The sequence below is a fragment of the Galleria mellonella genome, unplaced genomic scaffold, assembly GCF_026898425.1.
Source record: "Galleria mellonella isolate WM207_F2 unplaced genomic scaffold, CSIRO_AGI_GalMel_v1 utg56, whole genome shotgun sequence".
Lineage (NCBI taxonomy): Eukaryota > Metazoa > Arthropoda > Insecta > Lepidoptera > Pyralidae > Galleria > Galleria mellonella.
Window position 1 is genome coordinate 928,008 of NW_026442117.1, and position 18,645 is coordinate 946,652.

At 38.2% G+C, this 18,645-nt stretch overlaps 1 protein-coding gene across 1 annotated transcript in view; it reads left to right on the forward strand.

Annotated features, from left to right (window-relative positions):
- Positions 1-209: 209 nt before the first annotated feature.
- The window catches only part of LOC113512577 (embryonic polarity protein dorsal), a 57,122-nt gene continuing 38,686 nt past the window's right edge, over positions 210-18,645 (forward strand). The window contains exon 1 of the mRNA XM_052899051.1: positions 210-791. Within this exon, the coding sequence (XP_052755011.1) occupies positions 776-791 (16 nt within the window). The 5' untranslated portion in view covers positions 210-775. The remainder of the gene's footprint in view (positions 792-18,645) is intronic.

The following is an 18,645-nucleotide window of genomic DNA, read 5'->3' on the forward strand; positions in this document are numbered from 1 at the left end:
ATAGATTTCTAATAAAATAATAATGTTTATTTAAGATTCAGACCAGTTATTTTTAATATTTGAGTTGGTATGCGTTTAGTTACTCACCTTCAAATAGAAAAGTTTTAAATTCATTGCGCGCTACTGCGCGCATGCGCAGTGTCCATCTACGTCAAATTGGCCATGTGACATCTCTGTAGCCAATCGTAACTAGTGTTTATAAGTGTGACGTACTGTATGTACATATTCACGCACACCTGAGTGAATTATCATCACTTCATCAGTTTTTGACGTTCGTTCAAAGAAGAAACTTTACCAACTTCTAATGAACAATATAAAAATAACTTGCTCCTTTTTGATTACGACAACGAACATTAATGTTTTAGTGTTAGAATAAGTTGTGTTAGTTTTGAAGTGGCAAAGTTCGCGACATAACCTTACGCGATTCTAGGAAGCGCGTTTGCTGCGATCGAGACGAAACGCGAGACCTTGATATCTAGTTCCTTGGACGACCGACAGCGAAGAGACAGTTATTATAGGATCGTTCATGCCTGAGGAGGTATGTTATTAGTTTACAATTTGTGAAGTCGAATTTGTGAGTTCTTACCGAATTTTTGGTAAATAATCTTAATTATTGAAATAGTGACGTGCTGTGTGTTTTCATTAGAAAGCTTTGACACTGGGAAGTGTGAAATCTGCTTGTTATGATGAAGTTAAAACTATGTGCGTTTTGATACTGTTGTGTGCGGAAAGACCGCTGTGAGGTGTCCACCGCGGAGACATTTTATGTATTGCCATGGACATCGGCGGAGGTAAACTGTGTGAGAGACTTGCATGTAATTGTCCTATTCGTTTCCGTTGGTATAGCAAATTTACACCCGCCACTTATGTTTGCACGTATTTTTTTTTTAATGTACAACTAAACTAAGGAACACCTGTATTCAACCAAGTCTATGATACATTTCCAGGCGGTACTAGTTTTTAGAGTTAGCTTCACTATTAGCTCGGTGGTTGAATGTAGTGCTATAAATACATCCAAATTGGCCTCACACTGCCCGTGGATACTGTTGTAGTTTGCTTTGCACATTGTTTGGTTATATTTATAATCTTTGTATAGATTTTTGTTCTTTACAGCCTAACAATAGTCCGTAGTCTAGTACATGTAATATTTAGATTGAATATATTTATTTTTTGCTTAAGAAACTAGTAATTCTGTAACAGTAGATACTCTATTTTGGTTGAATATGTCTGATATTTATATACTCTTATCAAAAGTTCAGTATAAGTTATATATAACATGCATGTCTAATGTACAATGTAACAGGATTCAGAGTATAATAAAATATGGTTTTATTACTAATGTACTTTTTAGTATAAATACTAAAAGTAGATTTTTAATGTTGTGGGTTTACAGTTAATTGTAAAGCTTAAAAGTATGTAGGAATATTTAAATTCTCATTGATTCCTAATTTAATATAGCACTTGTCATTACTACATAAGAAATTCAGTCTGCCATTGTCCATTATTGAACTCAATTTATGAGTAACTCCTTTGCAATCCATGCTGCATAGCTGAATGACTTCCATTTATAGATACAAAGTAGTCCCTCTATGGTTTCATGGGAGGGAAAGGGACTGTTAGGAATGGAGATTGACACCCCTATTGTTAGCAATATACCCTATTAGGTCTACCTCCACGTGGTTCCCCCTGGAAACCATCGTGAACAATTCTTATTGAATTTGTCACGATGGGCTAACTGACTTGCTTCATCCTCACCTATCATCCTTCACTGGTGCCCCGCCGGTGTATACCGATAGCGCAGGTGGGGTTACCATTCCATTATCACCCATTAAAAAAAAAAAGATTAAGTCCCTCTATTGGTTTATTAAAAAAATCATTAAAATCATATTACCATTTTACTGCAACATGATTAATATTGTCATTATAATATACTAACTAAAATATCTATTTTTATATCTCTTAATCACTCTGGTGAGGATAACATCTGCAGACTGACTCTTTTTTTATAAATTCTCCACTTTAGAATACAACAGTTATTGTGTTTACATAATTTATGTAAGTAAAAATATACTATATACCAGAGGGAGACTTCGTGTCTGTCCCATTCGTGTTTCAACCGTGAAGCAGTTGTGTTTGCATGGCTGTGTTTCAGTTTGAAGGGTGAGATATGGCGTAAATTTACAGGATACAGAGGAATAACATCTGAGTCCTCAGGAATGGCAACGCATGAGGGGGTATCATGGGCGAAACAGTATACTCTGTTATGTCCATGGTACTGCTCATGTGTATAGGCGACGGTTACCACTTTCCATCAGGTGGGCCGTCAGCTTGTTTGCCATTCTAAGTTGTATAAAAAAAAAACTTACATAAATATTATATATATTTAGTAGTTTTAACGAGATATATGCTCTTGAAAAAGGACTGTATATTTTATGAAATAATAAGACGGTCGCTGCTAGTGGTAGAGAAAAATATATAATAACTGAATCATGACATTGTCAGATATCAAAAAATAAACAAAATAAAAATATAAAATTTAAAAATATACTCTAAAAAGGTGCATTCTGCACAAGTAGTATTTAAATTTATGTTTTTAATACTCTTTTGTCCTACTTATACCCACTCAAGACTGGAAGAGATGTCTTTTAGAATAAGTTTACCTTACTTTACTCTCATTATTTGTAATAACTAATAACTACAAAAATGAGGTAAAGAGGTTTTAATATTGGTGAAAGTTTAATAGTTATCCTATCTCAGTTGTTAACCGTTCGTAAAATAAGATCTTACAAAAAAAATGAAATTAATCGTCCAGCAACAGTTATTAGTGGACTGTATGAAATTTAATACAATGGCGGTAGTTAACATAAGAAACACGTATATGCTGGCGAGGCACCAGTGAGGGATGATAGGTGAGGATAAAGGAAGTCAGTTGGCCAATTCAATAATTATAAACCATGATAGTTACCAGAGGTAACTGTGTGGAGTTTGACCTGATTTATCTGTTTTTTTTTTTTATACAGCCATCCGAGTACAACTGCTTCACTGTTGAAACACGAATGGGACAGAGGTACCCAAGCAAACAACTTTTGTACAAAGTCTCCCTCTGGTATTTTGCTATAAACATATTATATGGGAGATATACTGTTACTTATATTTATGTTTACAAACATGCAGACATATTATAGTTCCAGTAAAAGCTAGTTAAACATATTTTTAGATACAAAGTCTTGTCAGCCTTGCCTTTTATACTTTTTATAGGTTTGTTTTGTTCTTTGTGACAGTTTATAGGGAATGTTTATGTTTGGCAGTGAATGGTTTAAATGATGATGACTGGTCCTCCTCTTAATGTTTTATGGTAATTTTTTTTTTATGATAATGGTATAGTAACCCCGCCTGCGCAATCGGTATATACCGGCGAGGCACCAGTGATAGATGATTGATGAGGATGAAAGCAGGTCAGTTAGCCCATTCTGACGAATTCAACTAGAATTGTTCACGATGGTTTCCAGGGGGAACCACGTGGAGGTCGACCTGACAGGGTATATTGCTAGTAATGGGGCTATTTGACCTAATTACTAACAATCCCTTTCTCCCCTTATGGTAATTACTACTCATGTCTATAGGCGACGGTTACCACTTTCCATTAGGTGGGCCGTCAGCTTGTTTGCCATTTTAAGTTGTATAAAAAAAAATATTATTATTATTTGGTGGTATTATGATGCTGGTGATGATAATGGGGATGATGATGGTGATGATGATGGTGATGAGATTTTTCTTGAGTTTGCTTAAAGAAAATAACCACAATTACGCAGGCAGTAGATAACCGTACACAATGAGACGGGACAATACTATTGTTTAAAAGGTATCTCGATTAATGACTAACACCTTAATGTTAACTGCATTAGTTATTCGAGAACAATGAAAATAAATTATCTCATTAAATAAATTGTATGACATAAATCAGGTACTGGGGGGAAAAGGATTGTTAGCAATGGAGTTTGACAGCCCCATTGCTAGCAATATACCTTATTAGGTCGACCTCCACGTGGTTCCCCCTGGAAACCATCGTGAACAATTCTTGTTGAATTCGTCACGATGGGCTAACAGACCTGCTTCATCCCCACCTATCATCCTTCACTGGTGCCCCGCCGGTGTATACCGATAGCGGAGGTGGGGTTACCATTCCATTATCATTCATTTAAAAAAAAAATCCGGTACAAATTTTATTAAGTGAAAATATGTAGAAACGATTAATTGACCCAACTAGTAGTTTTTTTTTTTATATCACTAAGGTGGCAAACAAGCATACGCCCCACCTGATAGTAAGCGGTTACGTAGCCTATGAACGCCTGTCAGGGGTGGCTGTCAAGCTGTAGTCTCTTGGAAAAACTTCGGTAGAGTGTTCAATAATCAATAATTATTGATCAATAATAGCCTATGGTGTCCCACTGCTGGGCAAAGGCCACACCAAACTGCAGTCATCGCACGATAATAATACAGTCCAAAAATATATTAATTCATTAAATGTTTCGTTTTGTTAAATTTTATTTAGAGTGTGTTCTTTGATAATTTGTGTAAAAAAATCATTAAATTATTATATTACATCTCACCAGAGGGAGACTTTGTACAAAAGTCGATTGCTTGGGTACCTCTGTCCCATTCGTGTTTCAACCGTGAAGCAGTTGTGTTTGCATGGCTGTGTTTCGGTTTGAAGGGTGGGATATGGCGTGAATTTACTGGGTACAGAGGAGTAACACCTGAGTCCTCAGGAATGGTATGTCCATGGTACTGCTTATGTCTATAGGCGACGGTTACCACTTTCCATCAGGTGGGCCGTCAGATTGTTTGCCATTCTAAGATGCATAAAAAAAAAAAAACTTATTTATCTATATATAAATTTATAATCGAGTTACGTATGCAGTTAATGTTAGTTTATATAATTAGGGATGTATGTACATATCTAATCTGCCACATGCTTTATCTTTTACTACTACATTATAATAAAAGCTATGTGTAATATTATTGTTATAGGCGTATAAATTGATAAAATAACTAATTGAGCTGTGATTTTGATAGTAAAATGATTAAACTCGGGACTTTTTTTTGGATTGTTTCAATTTACATACAGTAATAAACTATAGGCATAGAATGGGCCGCCCCTCCCCTTCCCGTAGGTGTCGTAAGAGGCGACTAAGGGAGGGCGAGGGATCGGCAGCAGCGTATCTCTTAAAACTTTTCTAAAAGCCTAACTGCGCTTGCCGCTTGGCAGGCAAGCGTGGCAACTACTGGCGAAACTTCCTTTATGGGGAAGACTTATGTTCAGCAGTGGACTGTTAACGGCTGAAATAATAATAAAATATACACAAATATAGATAATAAACAGTAGTTTCTCGATTGTCCGAATCAAATAAAATCGGAGGTAATCCGTATAATCGAAAATCCGGATAACCTATTTCGAAGTCAAATTAATAATTAAATTTTATATTTTTTATTAGGTTTTAAGTACGTCATTTCAAAAATACGATACAAAAATTATTACGAGCTTTAAAGATAGTGGATTATATAATACTTATTTGCCCAATTAATACATAATACCATTTGTAAATCGGTAATTAGAGCCGTGAAGTATAAGTCCGGATAATCGAATGTTCGGATAATCGTGATTCTATTGTACGAAATATTATTTTTGTAACTGAATTAACTAGACATAATATCCGGTTACATAAATAATAAATTTGTACAAATTATTTTACCAGTATCCATGGTAAAATTTCATTGTTTTCTATTTATACATTTTTCCTGTAATATTTAATCAGACAATACTATTATTAGAAAGGGATTACATTTGAAATGTATGGTATACCTACAGTACGTGTAAAACAGCAGATGGCGACAATATTATCAAGTGTTAATGAAATCATAAACACTTTCTTAACCGATTGAGATGGGGGAAAGGGATTGTTAGTAATAGGGTAATCAGGTCGACCTCCACACGGTTCCCTTGGAAACCATCGTGATTAAGTCTTGTTGAATTTTTTTTAATAGGTGAAAATGGGATAGTAACCCTGCCTGCGCTATCGATATACTCCGGGGGGCGGGTGAAAGGTGACAGGTGAGGATGAAGGTCAGTTGGCCTATAATCAATTGAACAAAAATTAACCACTATAATTTCCAGGGGCAACCGCGTGGCGGTCGACCTGATAGGACGTATTGCTAGCAATTGGGCTGTTAAATCTCATTATTAAACAATCCTTTTCCCCTTAGTCTTGTTGAATTTGTCTCGACCTGCTTTTATTCTCACGTATCATTTCTTACTGGTGCCCCGCCAGTGTATACCAATAGCGCAGGCGCTATTGGTATACACTGTGTTACTATGTTATTTTCACCCATAAAAAAGACCGATTGAGATGAAGGTGAAGTTTTTTTTTAATACAACTTAGAATGGCAAACAAGCTGACGGCCCACCTGATGGAAAGTGGTAACCGTCGCCTGTAGACATGAGTTACTGAGTTATCGCTTTTCTACTATCGCCCGTTGCTAATAGGGGCTTTATGAATTATTAATAGTCCGCCCTGTCATGGTACCGTTTCTGTCGCCTTTTAATGCTGATTTTAATACTTTACCAATGATTGCAATTCGAGTTAAAATTGTTCAGTTATATATTTTTATGCTTACTCGCTGTTTTTAGCCTTGGCGATTAAATAATACATAATGGTTAGAGGGAAATGGATTGTTAGCAATGGAGATTGACAGCCCTACCGCTAGCAATATATAGCCCTATCAGGTCGATCTCCACGCGGTTCCCCTTAGAAACCATCATGGATTATAGTGGAATTCGTCACGATGGGCTAACTGACCTGCTTTCATCCTCACCTATCCTTCACTGGTGCCGGTGTATACCGATAGCGCGGGTGGGGTTACCATTCCATTATCACTCATTAAAGAAAAACAATAGTTGGGGGGAAATTAATTGTTAATAATGGGGTCTAATGAATCCGTTGCTAGAAATTTGCCCTATTAGGTCGACCTCCACGCGGTTCCCCCTGGAAACCATCATGGATTATAGTGGAATTCGTCACGATGGGCTAACTGATCTGCTTTCATCGTCACCTATCATCCCTCACTGGTGCTTCGCCAACGTATACCGATAGCGTAGGCGGGGGTTACCGTTCCATTATCACCCATTAAAAAAATACATAATAGGCTTGTGCACGCGTCAGTGACTCATGATTAAGGATCACGAATTGATTCCGAAACTAGTCGAGCTTTTTCGATCTAATCACGTAAGTTAAACACAGTAGTTATTATTATACATAAAAAAATTATACATATTTTTTTTTTGCGTCAAATCAAAGAAAAATAGTGAACGAGTATAATGAGCGGCTTTTTTATATGACGTACTATTATTTATCTCTCTCTTTTCATTTAAGAGTTTCCTCTTGTCGGTGCAACTAATTCATGCATCTTCTTCCAGCCAGCTCTATCGCAGGCCATATCCTTGATCTCTCTATACGACCTGACACTTAGTGTTTCTTTTATCTGTCCCATGTAGTTATTCCTCGGTCTTCCTCTTCCTCTTTTATTTATTTATTTTATTACTTTTATTTTTTTAATCAACGAGAATGCAAAATATTTTGAATTCTATTTTAATTTGCGGTAATAATTGAATCGTATAATGTAAACCTAGTTTTAGATCGGAGATATGAAGTGGAGTGAAGTGTTGACGATGATGTATGACGTTAAGGTTTTTTTTTTAATTTTTTTTTTATACAACTTAGAATGGCAAACAAGCTGACGGCCCACCTGATGTAAAGTGGTAACCGTCGCCTATAGACATGAACAGTATCATGGACATAACAGAGTATATAAACATACATACTTTCCTCTTTATAATATTAGTGTAGACTTCTAACCGTCGCTTCATGAGTGCAGTATAAAGTTGTCCTTGGCAATAGATTGGATTAATATTGATATTTATTTATTTATTTATTACATCCACTGGGTGGGCCTTACAGTCTTCCAATACGCCCACCCAGGAAAGCATGAATACAACAACATATAAAAAATCGAATATTACACATATATAACACATATATTGGATTCAAGAGTAGACCAGCTGATTGTTATTTCCAACCCAACATCTGAGATCTCAATTTTAGAATCGTTAAACTTCTGGTCTTCGCCGGACTGAGTTCTCGAAACTTACGCGATATTGGCCATCCGTTTCTCTATGATCTGGCTCACCTTCTAACGTTCACGGCGGTAATTTTTATTAAAATTTAAATAGAATAAACAAAAACCTCGTATAAATCATAGAGTAGAGAGATTTTATTTTTAAACTCTACGTAACCGTAATACCGGCTGCGTCTACTGCCCTTGGCCATTTATAATAGATTACTGAACTCATAGACAATATTGGAAAATAAAATGGTACTCTATGGTACGAATAGAATTTATTCCCGTGTGATCTGTTGTAACTTGTTCAAGTGTTAATTAAGATTGATTGAATGAATGACAAACGCAACAATATTTTTTATCAATCAATATCTAGTTTAAAACTTTGAAAAAGTTTGAAGAACAAACTATAACATACGAGTAAAATGAGAAATCTCCAGAAGCTTATTAAGTATATTTATTTAATTATTTATTTTACACTTGATTGCACCAAGTAAAAAAATCATAATTACACTAAATATTAATGAGAAGTGATACAAAAGGCGGCCTTATCGCTAAGCAATCACTTCCAGACAACTTTTGGACGGAGGACATTGAGAAAAAGACAAAGGGTAGGTGGTACAATATACAGGCTCAAAATAATAAAATCGTTACTTATTTTACAATAACTATAAAAACACACACATATCTCCTTTAATAGCAAAGACTAAACTCAAAAAATTATCGGAGGATATATTTCGAGTTTGGGTGTATTTTCTTCCGTCTTTTCGTAGATATTTTGAAGCTTTATATATGTGGTTAAAGAATACAAAGTCATTACGGAATCGGAATAGATGTGACTTTTTTCTTAGGTTTCTTTGAATATGTATACCAATTTGCTTTCCAATTTGATATCCAATTTGCTTTATATATATAGTACAGAAGCTGACGGTCCACTTGATGGAAAGTGGTCACCGTTGCCTGTAAACATGGACATAACAGAGTATACTATGTCGTCCATGATATCTCCCATGCGTTGCCATTCCAGAGGACTCTGGTGTTATTCCTCTGTACCCTGTAAATTCACGCCATATCCCACCCTTCAAACCGAAACACAGCCATGCAAACAACTGCTTCACGGTAGAAACACGAATGGGGCAGAGGTACCCGAGCAATCAACTTTTGTACAAAGTCTCCCTATGGTCTCTATAATAATCGAAATCTGTTCCGAAATTTCAGAGCTGAACGAAACCTAATTTAACCTCCCGTTAATAACTACACCGATTAAGTCCGAGATTAACTGCATCAACATACTCTTTTAACTGTAATTCATTACATACTTGGAGCGGGAATAGCATCAATGTCGTGTCAGCCATAACATTATATGAACCCGCACTGGCGAGTTGCCATTTCATAATTTCAATCGGCCGACTGTATCAGAAATAGTATTATTGTACAAATTCCGCGTACTGCATGCCTATCGTCAATATGACGTTATTGTTAATATATCTATATTTTTGTCTCGTTAATCTACGAGTATATCTATTCTATACATGTAATAAGTCAAATAACATAGAAAAAGAAAAACACTAAAATCCGAGTCGGGGAGACGTTAGAAGTTTTTTTTTTATACTACTTAGAATGGCAAACAAGCTGACGGTCCACCTGATGGAAAGTGGTAACCGTCGCCTATACACATGAGCAGTACCATGGACATAACAGAGTATACTGTTTCGCCAATCATACTCCCCATGCGTTGCCATTCCTGAGGACTCAGGTGTTATTCCTCTGTACCCAGTAAATTCACGCCATATCCCACCCTTCAAACCGAAACACAGCCATGCAAACAACTGCTTCACGATTGAAACACAGTTGAAAAACAGAAATGAAATAGAACACACGTTAATATATATATATATATATTTTTTATTTCGCTGTCCGTTACTCTCCGTACTGGTTAATCTCCGAAATTATTGGGCCGATTTAAATTAAATTTTGCATGTTGGTACCTTACATCCCTGGTTAACATTTTAGATACTTTTAATCACGGAAAATTAAATAGTTGCCGTGGGATAGTTAAAAAACTATAGTAACTTATGCAACATAGTATTAAAGTTAAATCTGCTTAATGTTATTTTGATCTAAGGCAAAAAGTGAGAACGACACGTCATTTGTTAATTTTGGTCCAGCATTCCCAGACATAATAAATACGTAGGTTCATTCATTGATACATACTAAACAGGAATAACAAATACCACGCGGACAAAGTCGGAGGCATCAGCTAGTAATATATAATACCCTCTGTATATAGTCCATTGTTGAGGTACAGTTGAAGTTCACATTTAAAAATAAAAGTCGGTTGATATTATCAAATTGAAATGTTGGCTTTGAACAATCTTTATATCGGCAGTTAACTGTCTGAACATAGGCTTTCCCCTTGGGGGGTTTTGCCAGTAGTTGCCACGCTTGGCAGGCGAGTTGGCAACCGGAGTAAGCCTTTGGTGATGTTTTATAAGGGACGCTGTTGCCCAACCCTTGACTATTAAGCTCTCTTACGTTACCCTTGTTTCGCCCATTCATGTCATATTCCACCGTTCGAACCGAAACACAACTATGCAAACACAACTGCTTCACGGTTGAAACACGAATGGGACAGAGGTACCCAAGCAATCGACTTTTTTACAAAGTCTCCCTCTGGTACTTCTTATGTTAAGACTACTAGAGGGAGATTTTGTACAAAAAAGTCTTTTGCTTTGGCACCTCTATTTCGTTCGTGTTTTTACTGTGAAGCAGTTGTGTTTGTATGGCTGTGTTTCGGTTTGTTACCACTTTCCATCAGGTGAAGGAAAAATATAATCCAATTGAGAACTTTCTTCTTTTTGAAGTAACTTGCAAATTGCTATTAAACGCTATTGTTGTCTTTAAAGTAAGTTATAGGGAAAATCTTGTGGAATACACCAAAATAAAAAACTTGTTTCGTGTCTGACGTAACTTACGGGTAACTGTAAAACTTGTATGATGTGCTTTGCTGATACGTGCTTTTGGATAAATATAAAGTTTTTTCGGGTAAAACCCACGTATTTTTTATTAAATCAAAGTTGTAATTTACCGCCCGAGTTGTTATTTAAATTTGAATCGATAGCGATGTGATTTGACGTGCTTTTGTAAATTATAGCCCATCTGTGTTTACAGTTTCAATCAATTTTTTTTTATACAATTCTGATAGCGACAAGCATACGGCCAATTTGATGGTAAGGGGGGTTACCGTTGCTTACGGACGCCTGTAACACCAGGAAAGTCACGCGCGTTGTCGACCTTTAAGAAACCTTAACACGCTCTTTTTGACGAACCCTATGCTATAAGTCTCTAGGGAAAGACTCCGCAGAAGGAGCATTCCACAACCTGAGTGTTTGCGGGAGGAATCTCTTTTAAAACTGTGCGTGACCATTCTGGTTTTAAGGTGTAAAGATGAGTTCCTTGTCGATGGTGAAAGGTGGCTGTAGGCATCGTATCGAAGAGTTCGAAGAGTATTACAAATGTACTGATATTAATATATCAGAATGTAATAATCAAATATTAGGGGTCGGAAGCAATGTTGCCAGATTGGGTATTTTTTTTTTTGCAATTCTTTTGAGGTAATACATTTTTATTCTGTTGTCGAAAATTTGGTGAAAAGTGTAAAATGTAAGGAACTTGGAGGAATTGGGATAATTTTTTTTTATTGTAATTTTTCGTATTTGTAAAATGAGCAAGACGAGAAGGCATGGGAAGTTAAGTGTAGGGTCCGGGCATTCTTTTTTTGAAGTTCACTTTCTGGCTACATGATCAAATGTAGTGAAAATCGACATAAGTTTGTAATTGGGTAAAAGTGAAGGAAATCATATCGATTTGTAAAGAGAAATATTAAAAACAAAAAGTAACATCTGGCAACACTGGCCAGAAGATAACTTATGCAACCGCATTTAGCAGCTCAAATCGCGCGACGCTCGTGTAATGCAACTGACACGATGCTACTCGTGTGACTCACGGACATGCAACTTGCCACAAACATCGCTGATAACCTGTACGCGCGCAGTCCGCTCCATTGTTGATACGAAATGCTGAGAATAGAGGGCCTACCATGAAATGATTTCCGAAATTTCGGATCCGAACGAAACACAAATTTGTCGAAAATTACATGATGTACGCACCGTTTAAAAATGCTGCAATATAGTTTCTTTTAACTTTTATGGCAGGATTTATGATTTATGACATGGAACAGTGAATGATTTCGACTCGATTTCGTTATGAATAAAAACAAGAAAATGAATTAAAAAATTTGCAATTTCATTTTATGGTTGGCCTCCAGCGGGTCTACCAGAAATAAAATTCCGAATTTTCGGACTTTCGTGTTTTTGTTTATACCAAAATCGGACCAATAAATGGAGTTTAACATTTCGTTCGTCATACATCCTATCATAAAAGTCCAAAGGAACGATATTTTAACATTTTTAATATTTCCAAACGGCATGTATTATGTAATTTTAACAGTTATGTTTATAGTAGCCTCATAACTGTTGAATACTGCAACTACAGTAGAAACTTGATGGGTATCCACTAAAGTGAACTGCCTGCATAAAATCATGGTACACGGTGCGAATTCTTAGTTTTGCGAGTTCTTAGTTTAAGGGATTATGAGTTCGTCTCTGTATTTATCTTTATCGTTATACTATATTCTTTATTGCACTTGTAAATTATATTGTTTATATGCATTTATAAATATTGTAAGTAAGAGTGGACTTATCTCTGACAGAGATCTCTTCCAGTCAAACCAATGCAGTTAAAGAGCATGTTGTTAGCGGGCAGATGAAGTGCTACAACTATTAATATTTAGAGTACACAAACAAATATACAGTTAAATAAAATATTAACATACATAATAAAATATTACATAAATACATATACTATATATATATATATATATATATATATATATATATATATATATATATATATATATATATATATATATATATATATCTCAAACGTAAGAAAATGTAACTTCAACCTTTTCTTGAGAGAGGTAATTGAAGGGCTCTCTTGTATGTGGGAAGGGAGTTTGTTCCATAATTGGGCAGCTCGATACGAGAAAAAGTTACCCATAAAATGTGTTCTACACAAAGGTAGGTCGAGAATCCTGGACTGAACTTGACAGTATATGTAATGATTACTTACAATGCTGATGATTACTTTATTTCTTTGTATCTTGCTGTGCATCACTTGAGGTGTTACTATGCAAATTAATTATTAATAAACAAAACCGGTGCCTACAAGTATGCGCTATATAATTATTTGAATTTTCCTTTAAGTCTAGATTGCGTTGCGCTCCGCTAAGCCGGAACATCTTTTTTTTTTATAACCACTTTTCTGGACTAATAAAACTGTGATTTGGTAAATGCGTCGGGCAGCGCGAGGAACGATACATGCCAGTCGTTGACAATTGATCGTGATTTTTTTAATGCGCGATAATGAAATGGTTACCCTGCTTTTGCTACCGGTATACAACGGCGGGGCACCAGTGAGAAATGATATGTGAGGATGAAGTAGGTCAGCTAGTCCATCGTGACGAAGTCAACAAGAATTGTTCACGATGGTGTCCAGGGGGAACCACGTGGAGCTCGACCTAATAGGGCATTTTGCTAGCAATGGGGCTGTCAAACTCCATTGCTAACAATCCCTTTCTCCCCAGTTGATCATGGTTGGAGCGTTGACGACAGATTTTTTTATATAATGAAAATGGATTGACGACTCCGTCTGTACTATCAGTATACGCTGATGGAGCATCAGTGAATGATGGTAGGTGAGAATAAAGTCAAGTCAGCTAGCTGGTTCATTCAATTTCCATTTACCTTATCAGCAAGTTAGTACCCCAGCAGGTCGATCCTATCTGACCTGACCTGAGGGTCCGAGGGGAAAGCAATTGTTAGTAATGGGATGTAACAGCCCCACAGAATTTGTCACTATGGGCCAATAGACTTAAGGGTCTACCATGAAATGAAATTCCGAAATTTCGGACTCAATTTCGTGTTTTTGTTTATACCAAAATCGGAACAATAAATGGAGTATAATATTTCGTTCGTTATACATCCTATCGTAATTGTCCAAAAGAACAATATTTTAACATTTTTAATATTTCCAAACGGCATTTATTATTTAATTTTAACATCAAATTTGTGTCAATCAAATTTAAATCATTTATTATTTAATTTTAAAATCAATTTCGTTTGGCTCCGAAATTTCGGAACACATTTCATGGTAGGCCCTCTGTTTTATTCAAATTCATCGTCTCTCACTTGGGCCACGTCAGCGTATACCGATAGCGCAGGCTGGGTGTACCAATCCTGACCTGAGGGTGATCATACCTGTCAGTCATACTACCTCATTTCTAGCAATATACCGTCGTGAAATACCGTCTCACCCTATTGAGCACCCCCAACTTTTTGGAAGCTATCTTAGCTTTTTCCTCCAGATGACCGCAAAACTGGACGTCGCTAGATATATCGATGCCAAGAATCCCCAGACTCGACTTATTATCGAGAGAAGTGCCCTGAAAGTGAGGAGATACGACAAACGGTGTCTTTTTTGCGGTGAACACGCAGACTTGTGTCTTCTTAGGGTTAAAGTGAACAAGATTGCGTTCACCCCAGATCGAAACTTTATCGAGTGAAGTTTCGATTTCAGACACAAGTCTGTTCCGGAGCTCATCGGTATGTGCCCGCGAGATCTTTGCATGACCGGTGTATAATGCATCTCCTGTACTGTCGTCCGCATAACAATGAATATCACTGATCTGTAACATATCATTGATATGCAGAAGAAACAGTGTCGGAGATAGTACACAGCCTTGCGGGACACCAGCATTCACAGGTTTTAAGTCAGAGCATGCTCCGTCGACTACGACCTTAATGCTACGTTCCTTAAGAAAACTGGCGACCCAACTGCACAATCTCGCAGGCAACCCAAACGAAGGTAGTTTTGAGATTAGTGCCCTATGCCACACCCGATCAAAGGCTTTCGCAATATCCAGACTAACAGCTAAGGCCTCTCCCTTATTCTCGATTGCCACCGCCCATCGGTGTGTTAAATAAACTAAAAGATCACCAGCCGAGCGTCCCCGTCGAAAGCCGTACTGGCGATCTGAGATCAGCTGGCGATCCTCTAGGTACCGGAGCAGTTGATGGTTAACAACTGATTCCATGACTTTCGAGAATAAGGAGGTAATAGCTATGGTCTCCTTTTTTAGGGATCGGATGCACCAAAGCAGTCTTACAAAACTTTGGGACTATACCTGATGAGTAACAGAGCCGAAAAAGACGCGTAAGAACCGGAGCCAACTCTGGTGCGCACGTCCTAAGCACAATTGGAGGAATGCCATCAGGCCCACTCGACTTATGGATTTCAAGGGAGAGAAGTGCTCTACGCACTGATCTTTGCGTGAATTTAACATCCGGCATAGAGCTCTTACAACGCGGGATGGTCGGCGGTGGTTTCTCCCCGTCATCCAACGTCGAGTTTGATGCAAAGAGAGATCCAAGGAGATCGGCCTTCTCTTTGGCGTTCAGAGCTAACGAGTTATCCCTGCGCAATGGTGGAAAAGATGACTGACAGAAATTCCCTTGTGCAGCTTTGGCAAGAGACCAGAAAGCTCGAGACCCCGAAGGTAAACTAGCCAATCTCTTGCCAATTCTACCAATATGCTCTGACTTCGCTGTGGCCAAAACTCTTTTGAAGGACCTAGAGGCAAAGTTATACTTCTTTTTAAGGGCACTGATGTTAGGATCTCGCGACGCCACACCTTTGGCCCAGGCTAGGAAGCACTCCTGTTTCAGGCGAGATGCTATTCTACAAGAGGCTCCATACCAGGGCTGGGATTTCCCACCGACAGGTACCACAGAGTTAGGAATAAATAATTCCATTCCCTGAAGCACCACATCGGCGATGGAATTGGCGATGGCGTCGGGGTCCCCCAGTGCGAAGCAAACCTGCCTCCATGGGTAAGATGCGAAAAAAATCCACATCTCATCCCAGCCTGCTGACCTGTAGTGCCAAACACAACGTCTACCCGTGGAACGTGGTGGAATCGGACTCATGAGAGGCACCTCGCTCCGCACCAGACAGTGATCCGACGATCCAAGCGGAGCTTCGACGGAAATTACATAGTTGTCTGGGTGGGTGGTCAGCAGAAGGTCCAACAGTGAAGGTGAATGGTCCAACACATCAGGTATTCGCGTAGGCGAGGAAACAAGCTGCGTCAGACCATAAGCCAAAGCAAAGTCATGAACAGATCTTCCCGCATAGTCGGTTGTACGTGAACCAAGCCATTCGATATGGTGGGCATTAAAATCGCCAAGAATCACGACTTCAGCGGAAGGAATCTGTTCGAGCAGGGAATCTGTAGCCATTTGGACGTACTCAATGAGTTGGTCGGTTTCGATGTTACCGCTGTGGGACCTGTATAGGCATGCATAGACGCGAGGGTGGTCATTGCAGTCTACGCGCCATAAAATAGACAGGTCCGTACCTTCAAGAGTTCCAAGGCGGCGACAGCAGATATCCTCTCTGACATACGCGCATACACCGGCACGCGAAACAAAACAATGTTCAAGTTTATAGCCCGGGTACGTCAGGTATAAAGTTTCGTTTGGAGAGGATATCTGTGTATCCGTTAGAAAGAGCAATGCCGGCCTCGCCGTTTCTAGGTGGTGGTGGACAGCGTTTAGGTTAGAATGTAATCCCCTGATATTGCAGAAGCTCACAGTGAGCGAAGGGGATGCCGTAGAAATCTTGCTCCGTTTGTCCTTGGTTCCAAAGAGCGGAATTTTGCCCCCCCCCCCCCCCCCAGAATACGCAGGGCAGCCCGAGCGTGGTTGCTCGAGAGAGGATTCTCCAGCAACATGGTTACTGGTACCTCCCTGGGGTATGTTATTTTTTTTTTAATTCCACTGCCATGGTTGCGTGTTGTAAGATAGGGGGACGGGGTTGGGGAAAGGATTTTAGGAATAGGAAAGGGATGGGTATGGGATGGGCCTCCGGACTCCCTCACTCACCATACGGAATGTGATCGCATTAAAAGTGCAACCACTTAGCGTCGGTATTCTGTGAGGGTGTGGTACTTCCCCGGTCGAGCCGGCCCATTCATGCTGCAATACCATATAGGATTACAGCGTGGCTCTACCACAATATAGGGTATGTTGCTAGCAATGGGGCCTTTAGACCTCATTATTGACATTTTCTGTTCCTCTAACGAATGATGATATCGCTTCTCAACTACGCTGGTGTCGGTCTCTTTTACTAGTGGTGTCTTTCGTAGGTATTATTAGCATATTGCGTCGCCTATTTGGTCGGCATACGTTCGTCTAGGGCGGTCCATATCGACATCTTAGTTCGTTAGTGTTCGATAAATCTCTATTGGTATAAATATAAGTATTTATGATTATATTATACACGCTGAATGTTTGATATGTATGCTTGGTAGTGCTGTAGTTTCAGGAGGACTAAGACGGTTATAATATGCACTTTACGCGAATCATTACGTTTTAATGCCCCCGCCAGTGTATAACGTAGACGGGGTTACCATTCGATTATCACGCATTATAAATAAATCCCGTAAACATTATTGGTTAACGCTGGCAGGGTACCAGTTAAGGATGATAACATTTAACCATGACAGTGTCCAGAAGAGACCGAATGTTGATATTTCTAGCAAGTACCAGCTAATACTTTTACTCCGTAAGATTCGTGTAAAGCGGTTATTGTAAGCCATAAAGCTATGTGGATTGTGTTTATATTATGGGCGATTTCAATGCTCATCCCACAGAATCATTCTTTAAGGAATTATCTATATTTTGTGAATGGACTTGTATAGATATAGAAATGTTGAAGGGTTCATCGAACTGTTTTACGTTTGTTGAAGCTCATGGGTCGCAGCGGTGGCTAGATCATTGTATAGTATTGTGTCCTCTGTACGTAGAGTGCACATACAATATGACATACTCTGGTCAGACCATTTTCCGCTGATTCTTGAGTGTAATTTAGACGTAGTTCCACCTAAGATAGAAGAAGTAAAATGTGAACGTAACAATGTTTTGTGGGGTGACAGAGGCATAGAACAAATCGACTCATATTATAATGAGTGTCATTCTCATTTCAAACTTCTTAAGTTTCCATCCGAGTTCCATAACTGTGCCGATCAGACTTGTAATGTTATACAACATAGACAGGTCATTGATAAGTTGTATAATGATATAATAAATGTACTAAAGAGAGCGGCTGTAGCTAGTAGAAATAACACACATTGTAAGCGTAAGAAAAAGAAAATTGTAATAGGTTGGAATAAACATGTTAATGAGGCACACAGGAATGCCAGGCAGAAATTTCATGTTTGGTGTGATTATGGTAAACCTAGAGTTGGCTCCATCTATAATGATATGTGTGAGGCTAGAAGATACTTTA